At 41.1% G+C, this 19,637-nt stretch overlaps 1 protein-coding gene across 2 annotated transcripts in view; it reads left to right on the top strand.

Moving 5' to 3' along the window:
* syn2b (synapsin IIb) overlaps positions 1–19,637 on the top strand; it is a 420,009-nt gene that overhangs the window by 213,357 nt on the left and 187,015 nt on the right. For both annotated transcript variants that reach the window (XM_068051834.1, XM_068051835.1), the window contains exon 3: positions 15,012–15,103. In XM_068051834.1, coding sequence (XP_067907935.1) covers positions 15,012–15,103 — 92 coding nt within the window. The remainder of the gene's footprint in view (positions 1–15,011; positions 15,104–19,637) is intronic.

Genomic DNA, 19,637 nt, shown 5'->3' with positions numbered 1-19,637 from the left:
GAAAGGTTTGAAGCAATAGCTGGAGTTCATTTACTGTCTTTTGAGTTCGATGTAAAGTCCTTGGTTGCAGTTAAATCTTGCCTTCCTTCCAGTTCAGTTGCAGTCTGATCTCAAACTGTTCTGTGAACACAATTCAAACCAAACCTGAGCCAGCAGGCCAGTCATGTGACTAGCTCTTTTTTTTTGGGACAACCTGCCCGGCGGGTTTTGTGGATTCATTCAATCTTCGTAGGCATCCTCAGTAGGGGGCTGGAATGCTGACCTTCACACATTCAATGGGTTGAATTTTATGAGTGCACCGCAGTTTGCGGCGGCGCACTCTATAAACGGCGTGCATCCTGCGCAGATGCGCCATCCCTGAGCCCCTGCAATATTACACACGGGGGCACATTTAAATGGAGGGGGCAGAGCGGCCTCCCCTGATGACGTAAGGGGGCGGCCGCTACATCCCTGGCAACAGTGTCCAGCGCCACTACGCAGGGGCTGGCACCACTTTAAAGGGCTTTAAGCCCTTACAATGTAATTTTAATTTTTAAAGATGCACTCATCGGGAAGTTTTATTAGCAATGAATAAAGATGTTGCGGCCCTTCCCCAACCCCCCACAATGGTCATTTAAGTGCCATTTATTCTCAAAAAATAATTTGTTCCCTTCCCGAACTTTCCCGCCAAAGCTTTGAGCATTTGGCCTCTAACCCCTTTCCACCATCCCCACATCCAATAAAAAGTGTTCTCCCCGCTCCTCCGCCCCTCTCGCCCTGACAATTTTATTACTCACCCCTCCCCACCAGGTTCTCGCACGGAACTCATGTAGAGTTCCGAAGTTTCACGGAGCACGAACGGCAGCTATAATATCGGAGTGGGATGGCCACCGCCTGCAGGTAGCTGAATTTGCATTTCATTAGGCCTTATTTTAATATGGAGATGAAGGGCCGGCTGCACCAAGATCCTGCTGCTGCCGTAAATATGCGGCGGGCACTTCTCGCGTCGCGGGTCCAGTCGGGCCTACCCCCACAGCATTTTACTAGCCCCTGCACCACAACCCGCAGTCCTTACCAGTTGAAGGACTGGTAAGATTCAGCCCACTGTCTTTTGATCAAAATCCATTTGGTTAATTGAATCAGGGAGCAGTCTTCTCCAGGCAACTGTCTCTTAGAATGCAAATGTTTCCAGCCACTGTCCTTTTAGAATGCAGGTGTCGCCATGTTTTCAGTCCAGTAAGAGTTTAAAAATAATGTTCCATGTGATGACATTAATATGCCTCGTTCCTGGCAGGTGTCATTTTCCTCACAATGTTAATTGACCTTCTTAATGAATCGGGCAGGATCTTGCGGCTGCCTTCCCCCACCCTGATGAAACTCACCAAAGCAGGGAACGGTGTCAGGAGGCAGGCATGCCGGCTGGCACTGATATTTTCATTGCGCACCCACCTCCATTCCTGCCCCTGACAGGACCTGAAAATTCAGCATTCAGGAGAAAATCACAAGGGAGTCAATGGTGTTGAAAATTTGACAAGAATAGAGTTAGTTTAGATTTTTGTTGATCACAGAGTCTTAATTTCTTTCCAGTGTATACTCTATTTTAAAGAAATAAACATATTCAGGAATTCATTCAGGTCAACATGCCAAGTTAGAGCTCACAGAGTATCTACCCTCTAATAGATTGGGTCAGCGAATTGGTTATCTAAAGCAAAATACGACAGATGCTGGAAATCAGAAACAAAAACAGAAAATGCTGGAAATACTCAGTAGATCAGAAACAAAAACAGAAAATGCTGGAAATACTCAGTAGATCAGGCAGAATCTGTAGAGAGAGAAACAAAGTTAACAGTTCAGACTGATGCCCTTTTCTCAGAACTAGAAGTTGTTAAAGGTTTTATAGTTATCATCTCGTTTTCAAAAATTGGTAACACTGCACCATTGCCAGTAGCTGGCACTGATTCTAAGAACATATGGAGAAAGCTTCATTTCATAATACCAAAAATTTCAGTACAGGAGAAGGCTGGTCCAAAAGCCTGGAGCAAAACTGCAGTAAAAACCTACAGCTGATCTATTCTCTTAATGGAAAGCCAAGAGTAAGGCTTTTCTGGTTCTCATCTAGGTGGCAGTCAATTAATTGGGTACTTTCCCACAAATATTCCCTTGAAATAAATTTCTAATGTGTTCATAGCCAATAGAATCCAATACTAGAAGAGGCCTTGATGCAAACTAAATTACTACAACTTTAATATAATGGATCAGGGAAAACTACAAGCAAGCCATATCTTCTGTACTGACCCATTAATGACTGGGAAGGTAACCCAGCCTTTTACACATCGTGTAGCTTTATTCATTACTGACCAAGTGATGTTATTGGACTTTATAACCACTCATAACATTCAACATGCTGACAGAAGAGGGCAGGAAGCATCGCACCTCTTACAATGCACATAAGAGAACATTCTGTAAAGGGGGGCAATCAGGGTAACTGAGGCATTTTTTATGTATTTACCAAAAGAAATATTTAAATGCCTACTGTCACAGAAACAAGCTATGTCGAATTATGAATTTGTTTAATCCACCAGCTGGAAATCTAAATTAAATTTTAAACAAAAAAGAAACAGATAAAAGATGGCTCTATACTAACAGCTAAGATGGTCACTCCAATTTGCATCACTGTACTCCACATTGCAACGCATTCAAGTGGAGACAGATTATCTGCACAGTCCCATCAAGAACAATGACTGAGGAATCTGAGTTAGCTACCTGTCCTGTTTCCATTAGCAAGGCATTAAGGCCATCAACTGAATATTAAACTGGTGGAGACAAACCACTCAAACCTAATCACATGAACAATAGGACCCTAGTTGTTGGAAGGGAACTCCTAGACATGGACTGATTAAGTTGCAATAGGGAATGCACACTTGTAACCTCCAGCTTGAATCATTGGGTGATGGTCATGTGACAGGCCCACCATCCATGTGCTCAAGCTGGTGCTTTTTCTGCAGCAACCAGACAAGCAGCTAGACAAGAGAAGACCCAAGTGGTGTCCCTCCTTCCTTTTTCTCTCTCCAATCCATCTTGCAAGCTTTGAACCCTGTCCGCTGACCGTGACCACCTAGGCATATCCCTGCTTCAGACAGAGAGCCCTTGAAGGAAATCTGCTGCATTGCTGTCTCCAGGAGAACCACTGAATGAGCCATCCACATCTTTAAACCAGAAGCCTCAGGACCACTGAATTCAGCCTGAAGCCAGATGAGTCACCAACCTCCACAGACCGTATACTTCTTTTATTTCTCTGGACTCTAATTCAACTAATGTATCCTTCCCCACATGTATCCTATTTGTATGTGCGTGAACTTCGAGTTTGTGTGTGTGTGAAAGTTGAAGCGTATTTTTTTTTTTACTTTTTAACCTCTTTCTTTGTTAAACTTAAGAAAACCTGTCCAATTGGTTCTTTTTATGATCACAGCGCATAAACAGTTAAACACTCACTGAATTGGCAAGTATATCCACTTTAAAAAGAAATAAACCTGTTGTGATCAAACAATGAGAGGGAAAAGACGGGAACCCTTCGACCCTTCCACACCCGATCGTAACACTACTTTATACGAACATGCGAATTCGGAGCAGGAGTAGGCCACTCAGCCCTTTGAGCTTGCTCCGCCATTCAACAAGATCATGGCTGATCTGATTGTAATCTCAACTCCGCATTCCCGCCTACCCCTGATAACCTTTCACCCCATTGCTTATCAAGAATCTATCAACCTCTGCATTAAAAATATTGAAAGATTCTGCTTCCACCTAAAAATGATGCAACATTAATATGATCTTCCAAGAATTATTATTTCTGTAACTAGGAAAAGTATAATTTGTAGATAACTTCCTGAAAACCTTTGTAAAAAAAATGAATGCAGGTTGCTGACTGTCATCTGGGTAAGCAGTCTGCAGATTATCCACCTCTATGTATTCTGTGCCTCTGAGGAGGATCCTGCCATTTCCTTGTGTTTTCAAGACAGCTTCTTTGAGGTCTGTTCTGTTTCTGTTGCCTGAGGTGAGACATGATTTGTTTTCACTGGTAAGTGCAATACTTCGATCTTCTACAATAGTTTTTCCTGTTGCCATCTTAATTGCTTCCTCTCTGATTTATAAGAAATTAGCTGCCCTCATGGTTGTATCTCTTGTTTGTAAACACCATCACTATACAGACACAGTATAAGTGTTCAGATGGTAATAAATCTAGCTACTAAATGCAGCATTTTTATTCATTTGAAGACATATGTTAAGACTCAGCCATTAAGGCAAAAACAGCAGCCATCACAGAACTACCCACATAATAGTTGCAACAGTTTGGCATTCTCCACTGTGAAAACCATTATTTGTTAATCTCAATTGAAATCATTGTCAAGTGCAGTTTTGTTAAAATGATATGCTGTCGATAGTTATGTGGGGCTGTGCCAAGCTCACAGTGCAGTTGGGAACAAACAGGGCAAGTCTGGCAATATTAGGAAAGGCTTAAAGTAAGTATAGTTTGGGTTAAAGTTAACTAAATGCATATTCAGACAATCCAAACTGTATTTTAAGTCCGATATAAAGGTGTTTATATTCTATGAAATTACATAGTCCTCTTACTGCTCTGCGCACATATTAAAATAGTGATGTGCATTGCCTTCACAGTCCAACTACTGTAAGAATACTAAGTGAAATGTGTTTGAAGAATTTCTAATGAGTTCATGTGCTAAAAATACCCCGAATTCAATATTGCTTGACACAAAATGACAATCCCACTTATATCCACTGAAGTTCCTTATACAATGTATCCTTGTATAATTGAGCCCAAAAGTCCAAAACAAATTACAAAGAATGAAAAATAAACATTGGGGCCTAAATTTAACACTATTGTGCCTGTTATACAAATGAAGAGGTACAAGGCCTCTGCTCAGCCCCTTCCTACAATGGTACAGATAGTGTTACAAACCCAACATGTGAAAACGCGGACTAAAGATCACATCTTATAACTTTAGTATTGCTGAAAACAGAGACATTTTGTCGAAGCTTTTCATCTTGCACTCATCAAGACAATTTGCAAGAATACCAATTTGAGGCAACAAATTTATACTGTATGAGAAGAGAGTGCTGATTGGTTGGCAAGTGGACTCTGATTACCAAAATGTCTCTGTTTTCAGCAATACTCATGTTCTGTACTACCAAATGACTATCTTATTTTATTATACCTGCTTCAAACTGGCACCAAGGTTTCAATATTTAGAAATGGGTCAGGGTGTCATTTGATGGAGGTTTCAGTTTACTTCACAGGCCAGCATAATAGCATTATGAGTGCTAAGAAATCTTGTTTGTTAACAACCTTTCAAAAGCATATTACAGCTTGTTTTAAATTATACTGTTACTTTTAGTTAGCTTACACTTTAGTGAAAAAACGTTATTATAATAAGAGTCTGACCATAATTAATCTATTTTGGCTGTTTTGAGGCAAAGAATGAGGATTTAAAGCTCTTTAACAGGGAAAAATTAATTAAAATCTCTGTCGCCACCTAATTCAGTTAGGCATAAGCATCATACACTAACATGAATATTTCCCAAAAGAAACCAACGTGCCAGTTACTTGGGCCAGAATTTGCTGGGAAAATAACTGCAAGTTTAATGCACATGCCATTATTAGTGTTTTAGGTCATCCCGCGATTTGTGGTAAGGTAGAGATTCCCTGTGAGTTGTGAGTCACCACAACGTGCTGGATGATTAGTGCTACTCCGCCATTAGCCTCGTAAAAATGGGATCTCTTCATTAACCTCCCCATGAGTTTCAAGAAATTGTTGTTTTTGCATTGTAAACATAAATTAAACTCACTCATAAATTTAACAATGTAAAGATCCTTTTAACAAGATTTATATTCCTGCAATGCCATTCAACCTGTTTTTAAACTCTAACGTCTCATTCCTACAGATAGCAAACTGTTCTTAGAGATTATTAAAATTGAAATATAGAACATTTTTCTTTTTACTTATTCTTCCTTTCTATCTTTAATCTCTCTCTCAATCCAAACTTTCTTTCCCTTTCCATTTTTCTCTTTCTGTACCTAATTTGACTCAAATTCACCCTATTTCCTTCTCTGTTATTCCTCTGTTTCTTTCTCTGTCCTTACATTTCATTGGAAGGAGATAGAATATTGGTCCCATCAATCACCAAGGTCCCAGATGCCCTGTTGCCCTCACTGCACCATTACCAGCTCGCACTTCCAGCAGTTTGCGGCGTACATTTTCTTGAGCTGAAGGGTGAGGAAAAAAGTCAACGCTGTGAGATGTCCCACTCTAGCTAATTCTGCACCATTCATTACAAAATCAAGGAGATAGGAAAAGCAGGTTTCCTCATCTGTATATGAATAAATATTGATAATAAGGGGTGGCAACCTCTTGTGTAAAGTGAAGAACATAATTTGAAATACTGAAATGAAAAAGAACTGAGAATTGAATTGTTACTTTTAAATTACGGAGACAGGACAAGGCATTCATCATAGGGTGATGAAATGGCACCATGGGATTGGGAATTGACATAGGACTATGAAATACTGAGATGTCTACATAGCCCCACTGGTAAAGTGAGCTACCAATCTGAGCATCATCGATGTGAGCAGCTGCTGGGAGGATCCTGAGCATCTCTTGGATGAAGGGAATTGTTGATGGGAGAGTTGACTCAAGGGCATCCATTATAGCCAATTCATTGCAGCAATAATAACAGAAAATCCCTGTAATACACAGAAGGTGTATTCTTTTGAATAAAGAAAAGATTGATTAATATTTCATCTAAACACTTTCTTTAGAATTCTTCTTCCCCACCCTAAACCACCTCCTTTAATTTCATCACTTGCTCCTTCCAGCCTCACCTCTGTTTTCAGGTGTGATGAATTGATGGATTTCTTTATTAGTCTAACAACCTGCCCTGGCCCAGAGTCTCCCTTCAGACCTGCTTCTACCCCAGCCCCAATCCCAGATTATATCTTTAGCCTTTCACCTATATCCCTGTCCATGCAGCCTTCACCAGTCTCATTTCCATGAAACTGCATCTCCTCGCTCAACTGCTTCCCAAGCCAGTTCCTGACCCATTCAACTTTTCACCCTAATCCTCATAAATCCTGTCAACTGCTCCCAATCCTCAGTCATTGTTCACCCAACCATCAAAACTGTTCTCATCAACCACATCCTTGTAAATCCTACACTTGACCACACTGTCCTTTCTGGTTGCCATCTCAATTCTACTATCCCCTTTCTCTGGAAGGTCCATGAACATACCAGTCAATTATGTGTACACTTCTCTTGTCATTTACTGTTTCATTCTCTTAAACCAGGCTTCCATCCTGCTCACTGCCCCAAGTCAATGGCCCAATTTTGTGGTCAGCAGTGAATCCATGCACTTGCTGCTAACCTTAAAGAAACCTGCCACAAAGACCTAGTGATCTCTGTGGTGTGGATTTCCCCTTTCCCAAAATTCCTTTGATTCTGATGTCAGCTTAAGGGGATCTCCGGCATCCTGGAAAAGTGATGTGATCAAGCAGGTTAAGCAGCCAATCACATTGAAGAATTCTCACAGACAGCCAACCAGGAAGCAAAAAACACTGATTATCCTCCACTTTTGAATCATTTTATAGACAGAAAAATAAAGATTGGGACATACAATTGGAATTGAGGTAGAAGCTGAAATATCAGAAACAAACTTTTTTAATATCTTAGAAATCTGCAGGGTTTTTTTTTTATCTTAATAGTAAAAATTGACATTCCACAAATATAAAATTAGTTTTTCAAGCTTCAACAAACCGTAACTTTTTCAAGAATTCTTACAGTGAGAATAATAGTGTAAAAGTGGAAGTTCACATCAAATCAAGCAATTTCAAAAAAATTCCATCTGTGGGGATTTCAACAGCGTACCCTGTGGAGAAGCAGGGAACCACCAACAGCAACTTATGGATTTCCATGTTTAACTGCGCATATGCAGATGCCAGAAGTTGCTGTTAGTTTCATAGTTGAAATAAGAGCAAACGCCAACTGTTTTGCTGTCTTTACAATTGCAAGATGTTGTTGTGTTACTGTGGGTATAGGGGATTGTCTGCCTTGACTTTTATCTCAATCTGTGATATGGTCAACTACTTCATCCACCTCAATCACATCTTCTCTATGGTTCACTGTATTCCATGGAACTATTCATTAAAGTCTGCCCCAATGTAGCCAGTACATCTGTAGTGCCTTGTCATCTCTGGACAATTTTCCTCAAAGATAAGACAACTTCCATATGTATGCCAGTGATACTTATATTTACCCCTCCACTACTACCCTCAACACCACAGTTATTACTGTGCTGGCATCAAGTCATGGTTCAGCGAAAACTGCCATTGGCGATTCAATGACAAGACAGAAGACTCCCTCGAATTGTGGGCCGTCTTCGCCTGGAGGGACAAGGGGGCAGATATTAACAATGGCTTGTCAACAGGGCGACACATGTCAAAAGACAGTTGCTGGCTGCAAAGGTGGGGGGGTGGTCTTGATGTGACCTTCTGAGTGAGCCACTCATGTAAATGCCATTCCCTGATCACCGGACAAGGGTAAGTTCTGTCATACATTGCACCATTCATGGCGCTTATTCCCTCCCAATTCCGCCCAGCCTCCTGTTCTTCGGCACAGCAGTGGCACACATAGGCCACTCTGTGTGGATGCACCCAGTTTCAAAGGAGCCCTGATAGGCATTGGTACTTACTCTCGTGCTTCTTAGCATGTCATTCATTCGTTTACTGCACTGTACCCAGTCGCTCCAGAGGGCACCACGGCTGCTCACTTCCTGAACCACCTCCAGCCAGGCTGCCTTGGACAAGTGAGAGGGCCTCTTCCTGCCATAGCTGGGGAATAGGACCTCTCGCCTTGTGCGCACAGCCTGGAGGAGGGCGGTCAAGGAGGCATCACTAAACCGTGATGCCACCCTGGCACACTGTTGTCTCTGCATAGCGTTGTATCCCTAGAATTTGCCGCACTGTGTCCCAAGAATCTTCTTGGATGCAGGCACAGCTGCTGTACTAGCACCCCTTTAAATAGGGCCCCAGCACATGACTTGTAGCTGTGCCGGCGTGCAGCACGGAGCTGGCAGACGCCACCCCCACTCCCCCCACACCCCTCATGTAATATGAGGTGGCGAGGACGCCACCGAGTTCAAAGGGTGCTGCTGAGAAGCGTGGCACCCGAATAAAATTCAGCCCATTCTTTTCAGTTCTCACCAGAAGTTTCACAACTTAGTTCTAGTTCCTTTCCTCTTGTTACTTGCTCAAGCTATACCCAACAATGTGAATCTTTGGAATCCTGCGTGATGCTGAATGGCTGGTCTGCACAGGGCATCAATGTAAGAAAAGAAGCAAACTAATTCAGACAGCTGAGATCTGAGATTTCATTAATGGAGTAGAGGTGATAGCTTTGGGCATGTTCAGAGTTGTTGTTGATTGTAACTCATTTCTGTCATCCTAAGTTATATGATTACAAATTTCCAAGCTCATGTTTCTGTTTCTTTATCGGTTAGGGTTAATTTGCTAGGATGGAAACCAAAACAATTTATTCTATGAAGTTTAGTAATGCGCTGTTCTGCTGAGAGAGTTCATCTTTTGTGTGAAGATTCTACTTTTTCTCACTTTTATTCAAAGGAACTTAAAGAATTGAATAAGGAAATCCTTATTGACAATTAACAATTCAAATAAAACTGTATTTCCAGAGCATCGAACTCTAAGCACTGAATCATCATTTGTGATGACTAATCAATGATACACCAAGATACTTATATTCATGTTGAGAACCCATTGAAGCTTCCTTCCAAACTGTAGAGATGATTGACTTTAGGAGGGAAATCTAAATATACAAATAAATAGCTTTACATACCACCAAAATGTATGATAAAAATAAAATACTGCAGATGCTGGAAATCTGAAATAAAAACAAAAAGTGCTGGAAATATTTAGCAGGTCTGGCAGCATCTGTGGAGAGAGAAGCATAGTTAACGTTTCAGGTCTGTGACCTTCTGTTCTGATGAAAGGTCACAGACCTGAAACGTTAACTTTGCTTCTCTCTCCACAGATGCTGCCAGACCTGCTGAGTATTTCCAGCACTTCTTGTTTTTATACCAAAATGTATGATTTGTTTTCAGAGTTCTTTTACCCTAAGCTACTGAAATCTAATACCAGATACTTGGGTCTGTAAGTTTCCATGTCAAAAGTGCCATCCAATTGTCACCTCAGGCACCTGACCATGCTCAGTGCCTTGCTATTCTGTAAAACAGTGCATGTGATCAGACAGTATCAGAAACACAGTTTCAGTTCCACTTGCAACTCCTCAGATAATGAAGCAGCCCTTGCCCGCATACAGCAAAAACCTGAAGAACTTTCAGGCTTGAGCTGATAAGTGGCAAGTAACATTTGAGCGACACAAGTGCCAGGCAATGACCATCTCCAACAAAAGTCGGAGATAACCATCTCCCCTTGACATTCAATGGCATTACCATCGCTGAAACCCCACCATCAATATCACGGGGGTCACCATTGACCAGAAACTTAACTGGACCAGTCACATAAATACTGTGGCTACAAGAGTAGGAGAGAGGATGGGAACTGTGTGACAAGTAACTCACTTCCTAATTCCCCAAGGCCTGTCCACCAGCACAAGGCACAAGTCAGGAGTGTGATAGAATGCTCTCCACTTGCCTAGATGAATACAGCTCAAACAACACTCAAGAAGCCTGACACCATCCAGGAAAAAGCAGTCTGCATGATTGGCACCCCATCCACCTTCTTAAACATTCATTCCTTCCACCATCGACGTACAGTGGCAGCAGTGTGTACCATCTACAAGATGCACTGCAGCAACTCACAAGACTGCTTCAAAAGCACCTTTTAAACTTTCCTCTACCAGCTAGAAGAACAAGGGAATCAGGCGCATGGGAACAGCACCACCTGCACATTCCCCTCCAAGTCACTCACCGTCCTGACTTGGATATATATTGCCGTTCCTTCACTGTCGCTGGGTCAAAATCATGAAACTCCCTCCCTCACAGCACTTTGGGTCAACCCGCACCAGACGTACGGCAATGGTTCAAGAAGGCAGCTCATCACCACCTTCTCAATGGCAATTAGGGATGGGCAATAAATGCCGGTCTTGCCAGCAATGCCAACATTCCATGAACAAATTTTAAAAATTCACTCATCAGATTTTTTTGAAAAATGTTACATTTAAAAGCTTTCCATTTTTGATATGAATGAAGTGAAAATTACCTTGCAGATTTTTTTATATTAATTCCTAGTAAAGACCAGTCAAAATATTCTCTCACAGTCTTCAATCAATGTCATGTCAGTATTATTTCTAACTGTCTTTATTAATTTATAGAATTATGGTATCTTTATAATGCCACAGAATTTGAAGGGTTTTTGATGGTGAACTATCAGCATTCACTGTCATTGTCGCTTTTAAACTGGCCACTGCTTCAGGATTTAGCACAAGCGCAGATTAATGTAGAAATCCTAAAGTTGCGGTCTGTCATTCACTGCTCCGCCACAGGTTGCACTGCGGACCCACCCAGTGAAGTCAATTTCTTTGACAAGAACTGCCCCTTTTCCACTCTAATATCCCGTGAGAAACCCCATAAAAAGTTAAGCTTTGTTCAATGAGGTGTAAGTGGGTTTTTAACAGCAATCGGAGTAATAACTATTGCTGAACAACTGATCTGGCTGTGAAAAATATTTTTTTATATTTGTGGAATGTTGTTAATTTTCTCCATTTTGATAATAGTTACTAGATCTTTAAATAATTAAAAAAATGTTGAGTTTGTTCATGATATTTCAGTTTCTACCTTAACCTCATGTGCATGTTCCAATCATTATTTTGCCTTCTGTATATCTTTAAAAATGTGATTTGATTAATAGTACTTTTCATTTCCTGATTTGCTGTCTGTGAGAATTTTTTAATGTGATTAGTTGCTTAGAGAGCTTGATGACATCACTACTGCTCAATGTTGGGAATACCCATTAAACAATTAGATTAGAGATACAGCACTGAAACAGGCCCTTCGGCCCACCGAGTCTGTGCCGAACATCAACCACCCATTTATACTAATCCTACACTAATCCCATATTCCTACCAAACATCCCCACCTGTTCCTATATTTCCCTACCACCTACCTATACTAGTGACAATTTATAATGGCCAATTTACCTATCAACCTGCAAGTCTTTTGGCTTATGGGAGGAAACCGGAGCACCCGGAGAAAACCCACGCGACAATCAGTTGCACATGGAAGAAGCTAAAGTTCTCACCAGTGAGATCGCTAGATCTTTGTGGGCAGCTTTCTTCAAGGTCAGCGGCGATTGCCATTGCTCTGCCACTGACCGCAGATTATGGGCCAAAAGCATTTGTTGTGCTCGTTTACATCGTGGCTATCAAGCTTGTGCTTCAGTTTACAGTTTCCTCATTGGTTAAATTTGTCCTTTTCATCTTTCTATTTGATTGTTTTTGTTTTTCCCCATATTTGTTACGCAGAAATCATGTTATGCAAAACCTTTTTCCCCAATTTCAGTTTTTTCCCAGTTGTATTTCACCACCCTGGTGCCCTAGCTGAGAAACAAAATTCTCAGCATCAACCAGCATGACAATTCCCACTCAGGCTCAGACTGAGAGGAAAGCTTTGGAAAAAATGTTATCATTTTAAATAATGAGTTCTGAGGTGAGTAGATTATCAAAAATTCATAGGAATCAAATGTCAATGCTTGCACAAAGCTGCAGCTCTACTTACAGCATGTTAATGGGCACTGTTAGGGCCATGGAGTTGATTAAAGAGGTCGCCACCCCATTCTGCACCTTAACACACCTCTGTCCATAATCCATAGTCAGCAAAATTTACTTTTTCTTTGTTTTTCTATCTTTTGACGATTTAAAACCCCATTCCAATGCCTGGTTGATTGCCCTTACACCTTGACCTTCAACTCAGCACCCAAACGCCCCTAAATCTTAATGCTGGTCTCCATTATCACCCTGAAATCAGATTCCCCAACATTTGGCACCACCAAAGATATTGACAGCAAGTGAGCCATGCCATTTGAGACATTTCAGTCTGTGATAAAATAACAGACTGTAGAGAATAAATGTTGTGCTGCAATTTAATCTTGGGAATTTGATACTATTTATCAGGCTATTGGAACCCTTCGGGTAAGTTAGATCATTACAAGTCCTTATTCAGTTCTTTAATCTCTTTCTATATGCACTCAGTCCTCACTGTTACAAACCTATGTGGTCAGATTTCATCTTGTCAAGGTTTGTAGTTGCTCTGTCAAAGATTCCATCAGAAGTAGGGAAAAACGTTATTATAAAGAGACATCTCATAAAAATCTTACAGTAACTAGCTTCTGCACTTTTAATGAAATGATTTGTCACCATGAAAATTTTAAATTATTCAGTGGTGATAGTATGTTTCTTAATTAAAACCTGCTATTCTCTATGTGGGAATTAATTAGACTTAATCATTTATTCCAATTTGCACAGATTCAGGGATCAGTACCTTAGTTATCCATTTTATAAGAATGTTATCACAAGTCTATTTAAATCTCATGCTCTATGTAAACCAGCAGAAACCTTAATTGCTCTCATACAGACCAGTAGAAATCTGTCCACCTGAACATGTGTAAAAGAGTACACTGGAGCAATAAACTAACACTACAATGCACTGGACGATAAAATAGTCAGTTGGAGGTTCACACAAGTGATGCCTCAGTGAGTTCCAAATCTTAGTTACACTGTCACAACAATGCTTCAAGTGGAAGCAAGGCTCTTTTCTACAAGTGTGGAGCTGAATCAGTGCACTTTGTGACAATCAGTTCAAGACAGGCACCGATGGGTATTGGTCACTCGCCCACCCTCTCAACTGATATCTAGCACAGAGAAAGGTTTATCGATAAATGTTTTTAACTAATTCAAATATAATTTTTAAAATGCCTGCAGCATAAAATGATTCATTGCTGTTTTCCAGACTCTCCAGACACCAATGGTATTGTCTCTAAATTAATGCAATGTTTTGAGAATCTGTTGAGGAGAAATGCTGAGTCGGTTTGATTTTATAGTAGAACAGGGCAATAATGATGATCAGTAGCTCTCTGTGACTAGCTCCACTCATTCCTAACATTTGCAGAACTCAGCCCGTGCTCTAAGAGCTGTCAAGGGAATAAAGGCTTGTAAAACAATGGCTTGTTTAGAGAACCTGTTAGCTTTTTAACAGCTGGTCTCCAATCTCTTGTGGTCTCATTAAATGAATGGGAACCTACCTTCCAGACGGAGTACTCAGAAGAATGCTTTATTTGTTTTGATGATATTTTGCTATTTAATGTCATTCTCCCCACAGATCATTAAACACTGTAAGGAATGTTATTAGCTAAAAATGCCACTGAAGTATTCCAAAAACTAGTCAAAGGTCATTTGCAGTCACACTTTCTAATGTTACCTTTATAGTGAAAACTAAAGCTAGAATCCAGAGTCAATACTGAGGTGGACTGAGTGGAATTGAACTCCTTCATAGTGCTGACTTTCTGTATTGTTGCCATTTTATATGTAACTCTCAGATTAGTACTGTTATGCAGTTTAGAAAATAAATCAAGTTCACTCAACTAAGAATTTTATTTTAAAATCTCAAAGTAAATTGATTGAAATTTTGATGTTTTCAAAGTAATCTCATAAATCTGAATGTTGATATCAATGAAACATGAATGATTCAAATATAACTTCAACCGATCAATATCGAGATATTATCAATAGAGATTAAAATACAGTTCATGAGAGAACCATAACATTTAATTATGTGCTTAATCTTAATGGAAGTTCTGCTTTATTTGTCTGTCTGAAAAGTTTCTGTTCAGAAAAAGATCTTTTTGATGATCAGTGACTTGCAGAAAGTATGTATATTACATTTAGAATATAGCTCAATGTATTTTGTTAACTCCATGTGACTGAACTGTTTTTCAGGCAGAATTTGCTGAGATTAACCTGATTGCTCAAGCTGATGGTACCTGCATGGTCGACATGCAAGTTTTTCGAAATAGCACAAAAGTTGTCAGGTGAGACAAGCGAATGCATGAACAAAGCACCAAGAACAACATGACATGTCTGCTTTCCATTAGAAAATTGTTCCCTCAGAAAATTGTGTAGTCATATAGCCCCTATCATGTTTCTAGGCCAATTAGTGCGCTGATTGATTTGGTTCTTCATGTAACACTTCATCACCTCCTAATGAGGTGTACTGTAACCTAGAAATGAAGAAAAATTAGCTGTGGAGTTGAACAAGAACACTGGAATGAGGCCATGTCAATAACAGGTAAAGTTGTAATTAATGTACATATGGAGTTTTTATAGTTTAAGGTATCACCTGGAACTAGAAGAAAATTCCAGCCAGATGTTACACATTTCAATTTCTGTCTGCAAAATGGCTGCCATATCTACCTACATAACAAATTACTGCAGGCCCAAGGTATTCAGTATTAGGTGAAACAGTTTGATATATTTATCAAGTACATTTCAAGGTGATACATAAATCCTAGTTTCTTTGCTCATGCACTTGTCATGATAATTGTTCTTGATTGCACTGGAAATCATGCACATCAAGTCAGAATACCATCATCTCGAGAAAGTAGTTGGTATGTCTTAAAAACAAAACGGTTTGCAACACAATCGGTTTCTAGTTCCCTATAATAAGATAGCTGGTAGCTCGGTCTGTACCATATATCCAATTTATTGAACATATTAGAGATGATTAGTCAATACAAAGTAGCAATTCATGTGGGTTCAATTTGAAAGTATTCTTAAAACAGTGAGAATTTTGTCAACACCAGCTCCGATCAGATATAACTGCCTCCTTAGGAAATTGTTCTATGTCCAGTTACACAAATCCCTTTCACAGGAGTGAATGGGAACTAGTTTAATAAATTGAGATTCCAAGCTTGGGACAAGGTATTTATTTATCTGAAGCCACAATATAAACAAAAACTCATTAGATTAAAAGAGAGTCGAAAGGATTTCCTAATTGCCAGATAATAACTTAAAATATTTGCTTATTAATGATTTTTTTAAGCCTGTGTTTTCTCTATTTGATCATGCCTGGAAGAAGACATCTTGTTTCCAATAGCTACAGGATCCAAATGAAATCAGCCTCATGAGCACATTGCCGAGAGACAGAGTTGGTGCCATCTATGATGATGTCATTGAAGTAGGCCATTTACCATCAGGACTATAAAAAATATATAAGACAACTTCATACAAGATATAAGATTTTGCAGTGTTAAACCATGTCCTGATCTTGATAGTATTATGAGTTTTTATTATCTCAGCTGAAAGACATAAGGCAGAACTTTCCCAGCCAGGTGGAGGCGGGTTCAAGCCAATGCATGCAGGGTGGGACAGTTCCGGAAAATAATTTCACGTCAGGATACCGACGCCATTCCCCCTCTTCTGGCTTTCCACAGGGCAGGTTCTGAGTCCTGCAGGGAAGCCCTGTGGGTCTGGCAGGAAAGCAATTGAGGCGTTTAAAAAGGTAATTAAGAGCCTTTTTAACCATGTAGTTCTCCTTTCCCAACAACACACGGCTTCCACGCTGTGCCTGTACTTCATCAGGGTCACAAAGGTGAGTGCACAGTGGGAAGAGCTTCTTAAGTGAAACTGACAGGCTCGAAAGGCTTTGATCTGTTACACAGAAAAGCTCCAGCCATGGTCATTGAGAGACTGCTGGTCAAAGCACTTCTTCTCTCAGAGACTATTTTCACTGCTCGACAGGTGATTGCCAACTTCTGAAAGGCACTTCACCTGTCCAGCACTTCACGCACCTTCAGCTGCACCTCCCTGCTGCCAGCCTTCGACTCAGCATGGGAGCAGCTTATGCAGCTCCACCTTCCACCTCTGCTGAGGGGGCAAGAGCAGAGGCTATATCACTGCCAGCTGCTCCAGCAGCAGCAGAAGCAACACCAGCAGTTGTCCCAGGTGCCTTCCCTTCCACAAAACAGATGGACCCCCAACCTAAGGCCTACAGGCGGAGGATCAGCTCTCGATATGCCTGAGCATCAATGCCTCAGGAGACTCAGGCTCTCACAGCAGGTCAATGCTAACATCTGTTGCCTCCTGAAACAAGACCTCCTTCCCAGTGGAGTGGGTGGCACGCATTGACAGTGGCTGACAAGGTGCCTGTCACTGGAGGGCCACCTACCACCCACCCACCCCTCCCGAGTCTCTGCCTGTTGCCTGGTTGTATGCTCTCTTCTTCTGCAAGGAGAGAAAGCGGAGAGGTATGACTGTTCATAATGGCTTGTGTAGAGAGGTGGGAAGGGCATCATTTGTGGAAGGTCACTGTGAGGCATGTGTGCAAGAGGGCAAGAGGTTGAGGGTAAGTGTGAGTGTTGGCTGTTCAGGTGGGGATATGAGATGCCTGCAGAGAGAGAAATGAGTGGAGCTGTAAGGTGTGTTGACTTGAGGAGTGCTGTGCAGGAGAATGCTGGGCGTCAAATAGCGGGGCTCAGCACCTGTCATGCCCTCCTGAGGTCCTCAGTCTTCTTGGTGCACTGTCTCCAGGTTGCAGAGACCACACTTCTGCTGCTTTTTTCCTCGGCCACTTCCATCCCCACCTGTTTGGTTAGAGAGCCCCTTGGGAGAGATCACCTCACTGCAAACCTTCAGAATGCAGCAGGACCTCCAGGTAAGAGTGAGAAGCCCGGGGGCAGGCGGATGCTGGGGAGCCTTCCCAGGTCTCCTCTCCATTCCTGTGGTTGCAAAAACCCAAGTGCTAGTGAGCCCTTGTAACCCATACCATGGTCCCTTTAATTAGAAATCCTTCCTTTGACAGAATGGACATGTCATTGCACCCACCCTCCCTAATTGGTTGGGGAGCCCAGAGGCGGGATGCTAATGTCGTTGCTCTGAGAAAGAGCCTCGGCAAAGCCCACCCATTAGGACATCAGCTTCCTGTCCCAAAAATGATCCTAAGTGGGCAAGATTCTGCCCATCATGATGACATATTTTAGTAGCAGGTAAATCTATGCTCTTACCAGTATGAATAAACTTGCAATTATATAGCACATTTCTCAGGAGAGTAATCAGAGGAAAATTGAAACTAAGTCAAAGAAGGTGACCAAATGCTTTGTCAAAGAGGTAGGTTTAGAGGAGGAGGGAGAGGTGAAAAGCCAAAGTGATTTGGGGTGGAAATTCTAGACGACTATCGGCACAGTCATTTTCTGTAAGTTTATTTAGTAGACAGTCTTATGCTGGAGTGGTATTAAAGCCGAAGCTAACACAACCACCTCAGAAACTCAGGAAAATCAGTCGCCACTTACTTGCAGAATTCTAACCTTGTAGTACTAGACCCTTGCTGCTAAGTAAATTTCAATGCACACAGGTAGGCATAATGGTCTTATTGAATGGCGGATCAGGCTCGAGAGGGTGAATGGTTTACTCGTGCTCCTATTTCTTATGTTCTTATGAATTCTGTGCCCCACACCAGAAAAGCAATCAATACCCGAAGTTTATTTTGCCTATCTGTGTACATTGACAGTGGTAAAGTGTGATGGCTGGAATTGAGCACAGTCCTCCAGCTGAGGCCTAACTAGTGTTTTATGGAAGTTTAGCATAACTTCCTTACTTTTGTACACTATGCTTCTATTAATAAAGCTAAGGATCCCATATGCTTTATTAACGGTCTTCTCAACTTATCCTATAACTGCCAATGATTCGCATACATACACCCCAGGTCACTCTGTTCTCTGTTTCATACATACACCCCTTTAAAATTGTACCTTTTAGTTTATATTGCCTCTCCTCATTCTTCCTAACAAAATTTATCACTTCACATTTCTCTGCTTTAAATTTCATTTGCAATGTGTCTGCCCATTTCACCAGTCTGTCTGTATTCTCCTGAAGTCTATTACTATCCTCCTCATCATTTACTACATTTCCAAGTTTTGTGTAATCTGCAAGCTTTGAAATTATGCCCTGTATGCCCAAGTTCAGCTCATTAATATTGTTATGACCAGGTGCGAAAGGTATCTAGGGGGCTGTTACTATCTTCATCTTATTGTAACAAGGTTTAATTTTAAACACACTGTGTTTTGAGCTCCCCCTTTGTGAATCCTTGTTCACAGCTTTCCAATTATAAGACAAAGAAACCAATTCACACAGGTTTTCTGAGGTTTAAAGAAGAAAGATGTAATGTTATTAAAACTTAAGCTTAAACTCTAATACGGTTCACGCCTACGGATATACAACGTGCCATGCTAGCATGCACACACGTTACATACATGCAAATAGGGACAGAAAAGAGGAGAGGAAAATATAGTAGAGAGGGGTTTGAGGCAATATCAGAAGAGTTTCTTGTTTACTGTGCTTCGAGCTCACTTGATTGTAGGTAGTCTTGCTGTTTGTTGGGGCCCAATGTTCTTCTTAAACCTTGTTCACTTAGGAGACTTTTCTTTCTTTGAGGTTCACGTTTTCACAAGATTCAGGTCCATGGGAAAGAGATGGAGGCGGGCAGGACTGGAGAGGAGGTTCTGTTCCAACTAGGAGCACATGGCTTTCTCAGTTCAAATCCTCTGTTGGAAATTCAAATTCAAAACTTCT

Source organism: Heterodontus francisci, chromosome 19, assembly GCF_036365525.1.
Source record: "Heterodontus francisci isolate sHetFra1 chromosome 19, sHetFra1.hap1, whole genome shotgun sequence".
NCBI lineage: Eukaryota > Metazoa > Chordata > Chondrichthyes > Heterodontiformes > Heterodontidae > Heterodontus > Heterodontus francisci.
This window is presented reverse-complemented; position numbering and strand designations above follow the sequence as displayed.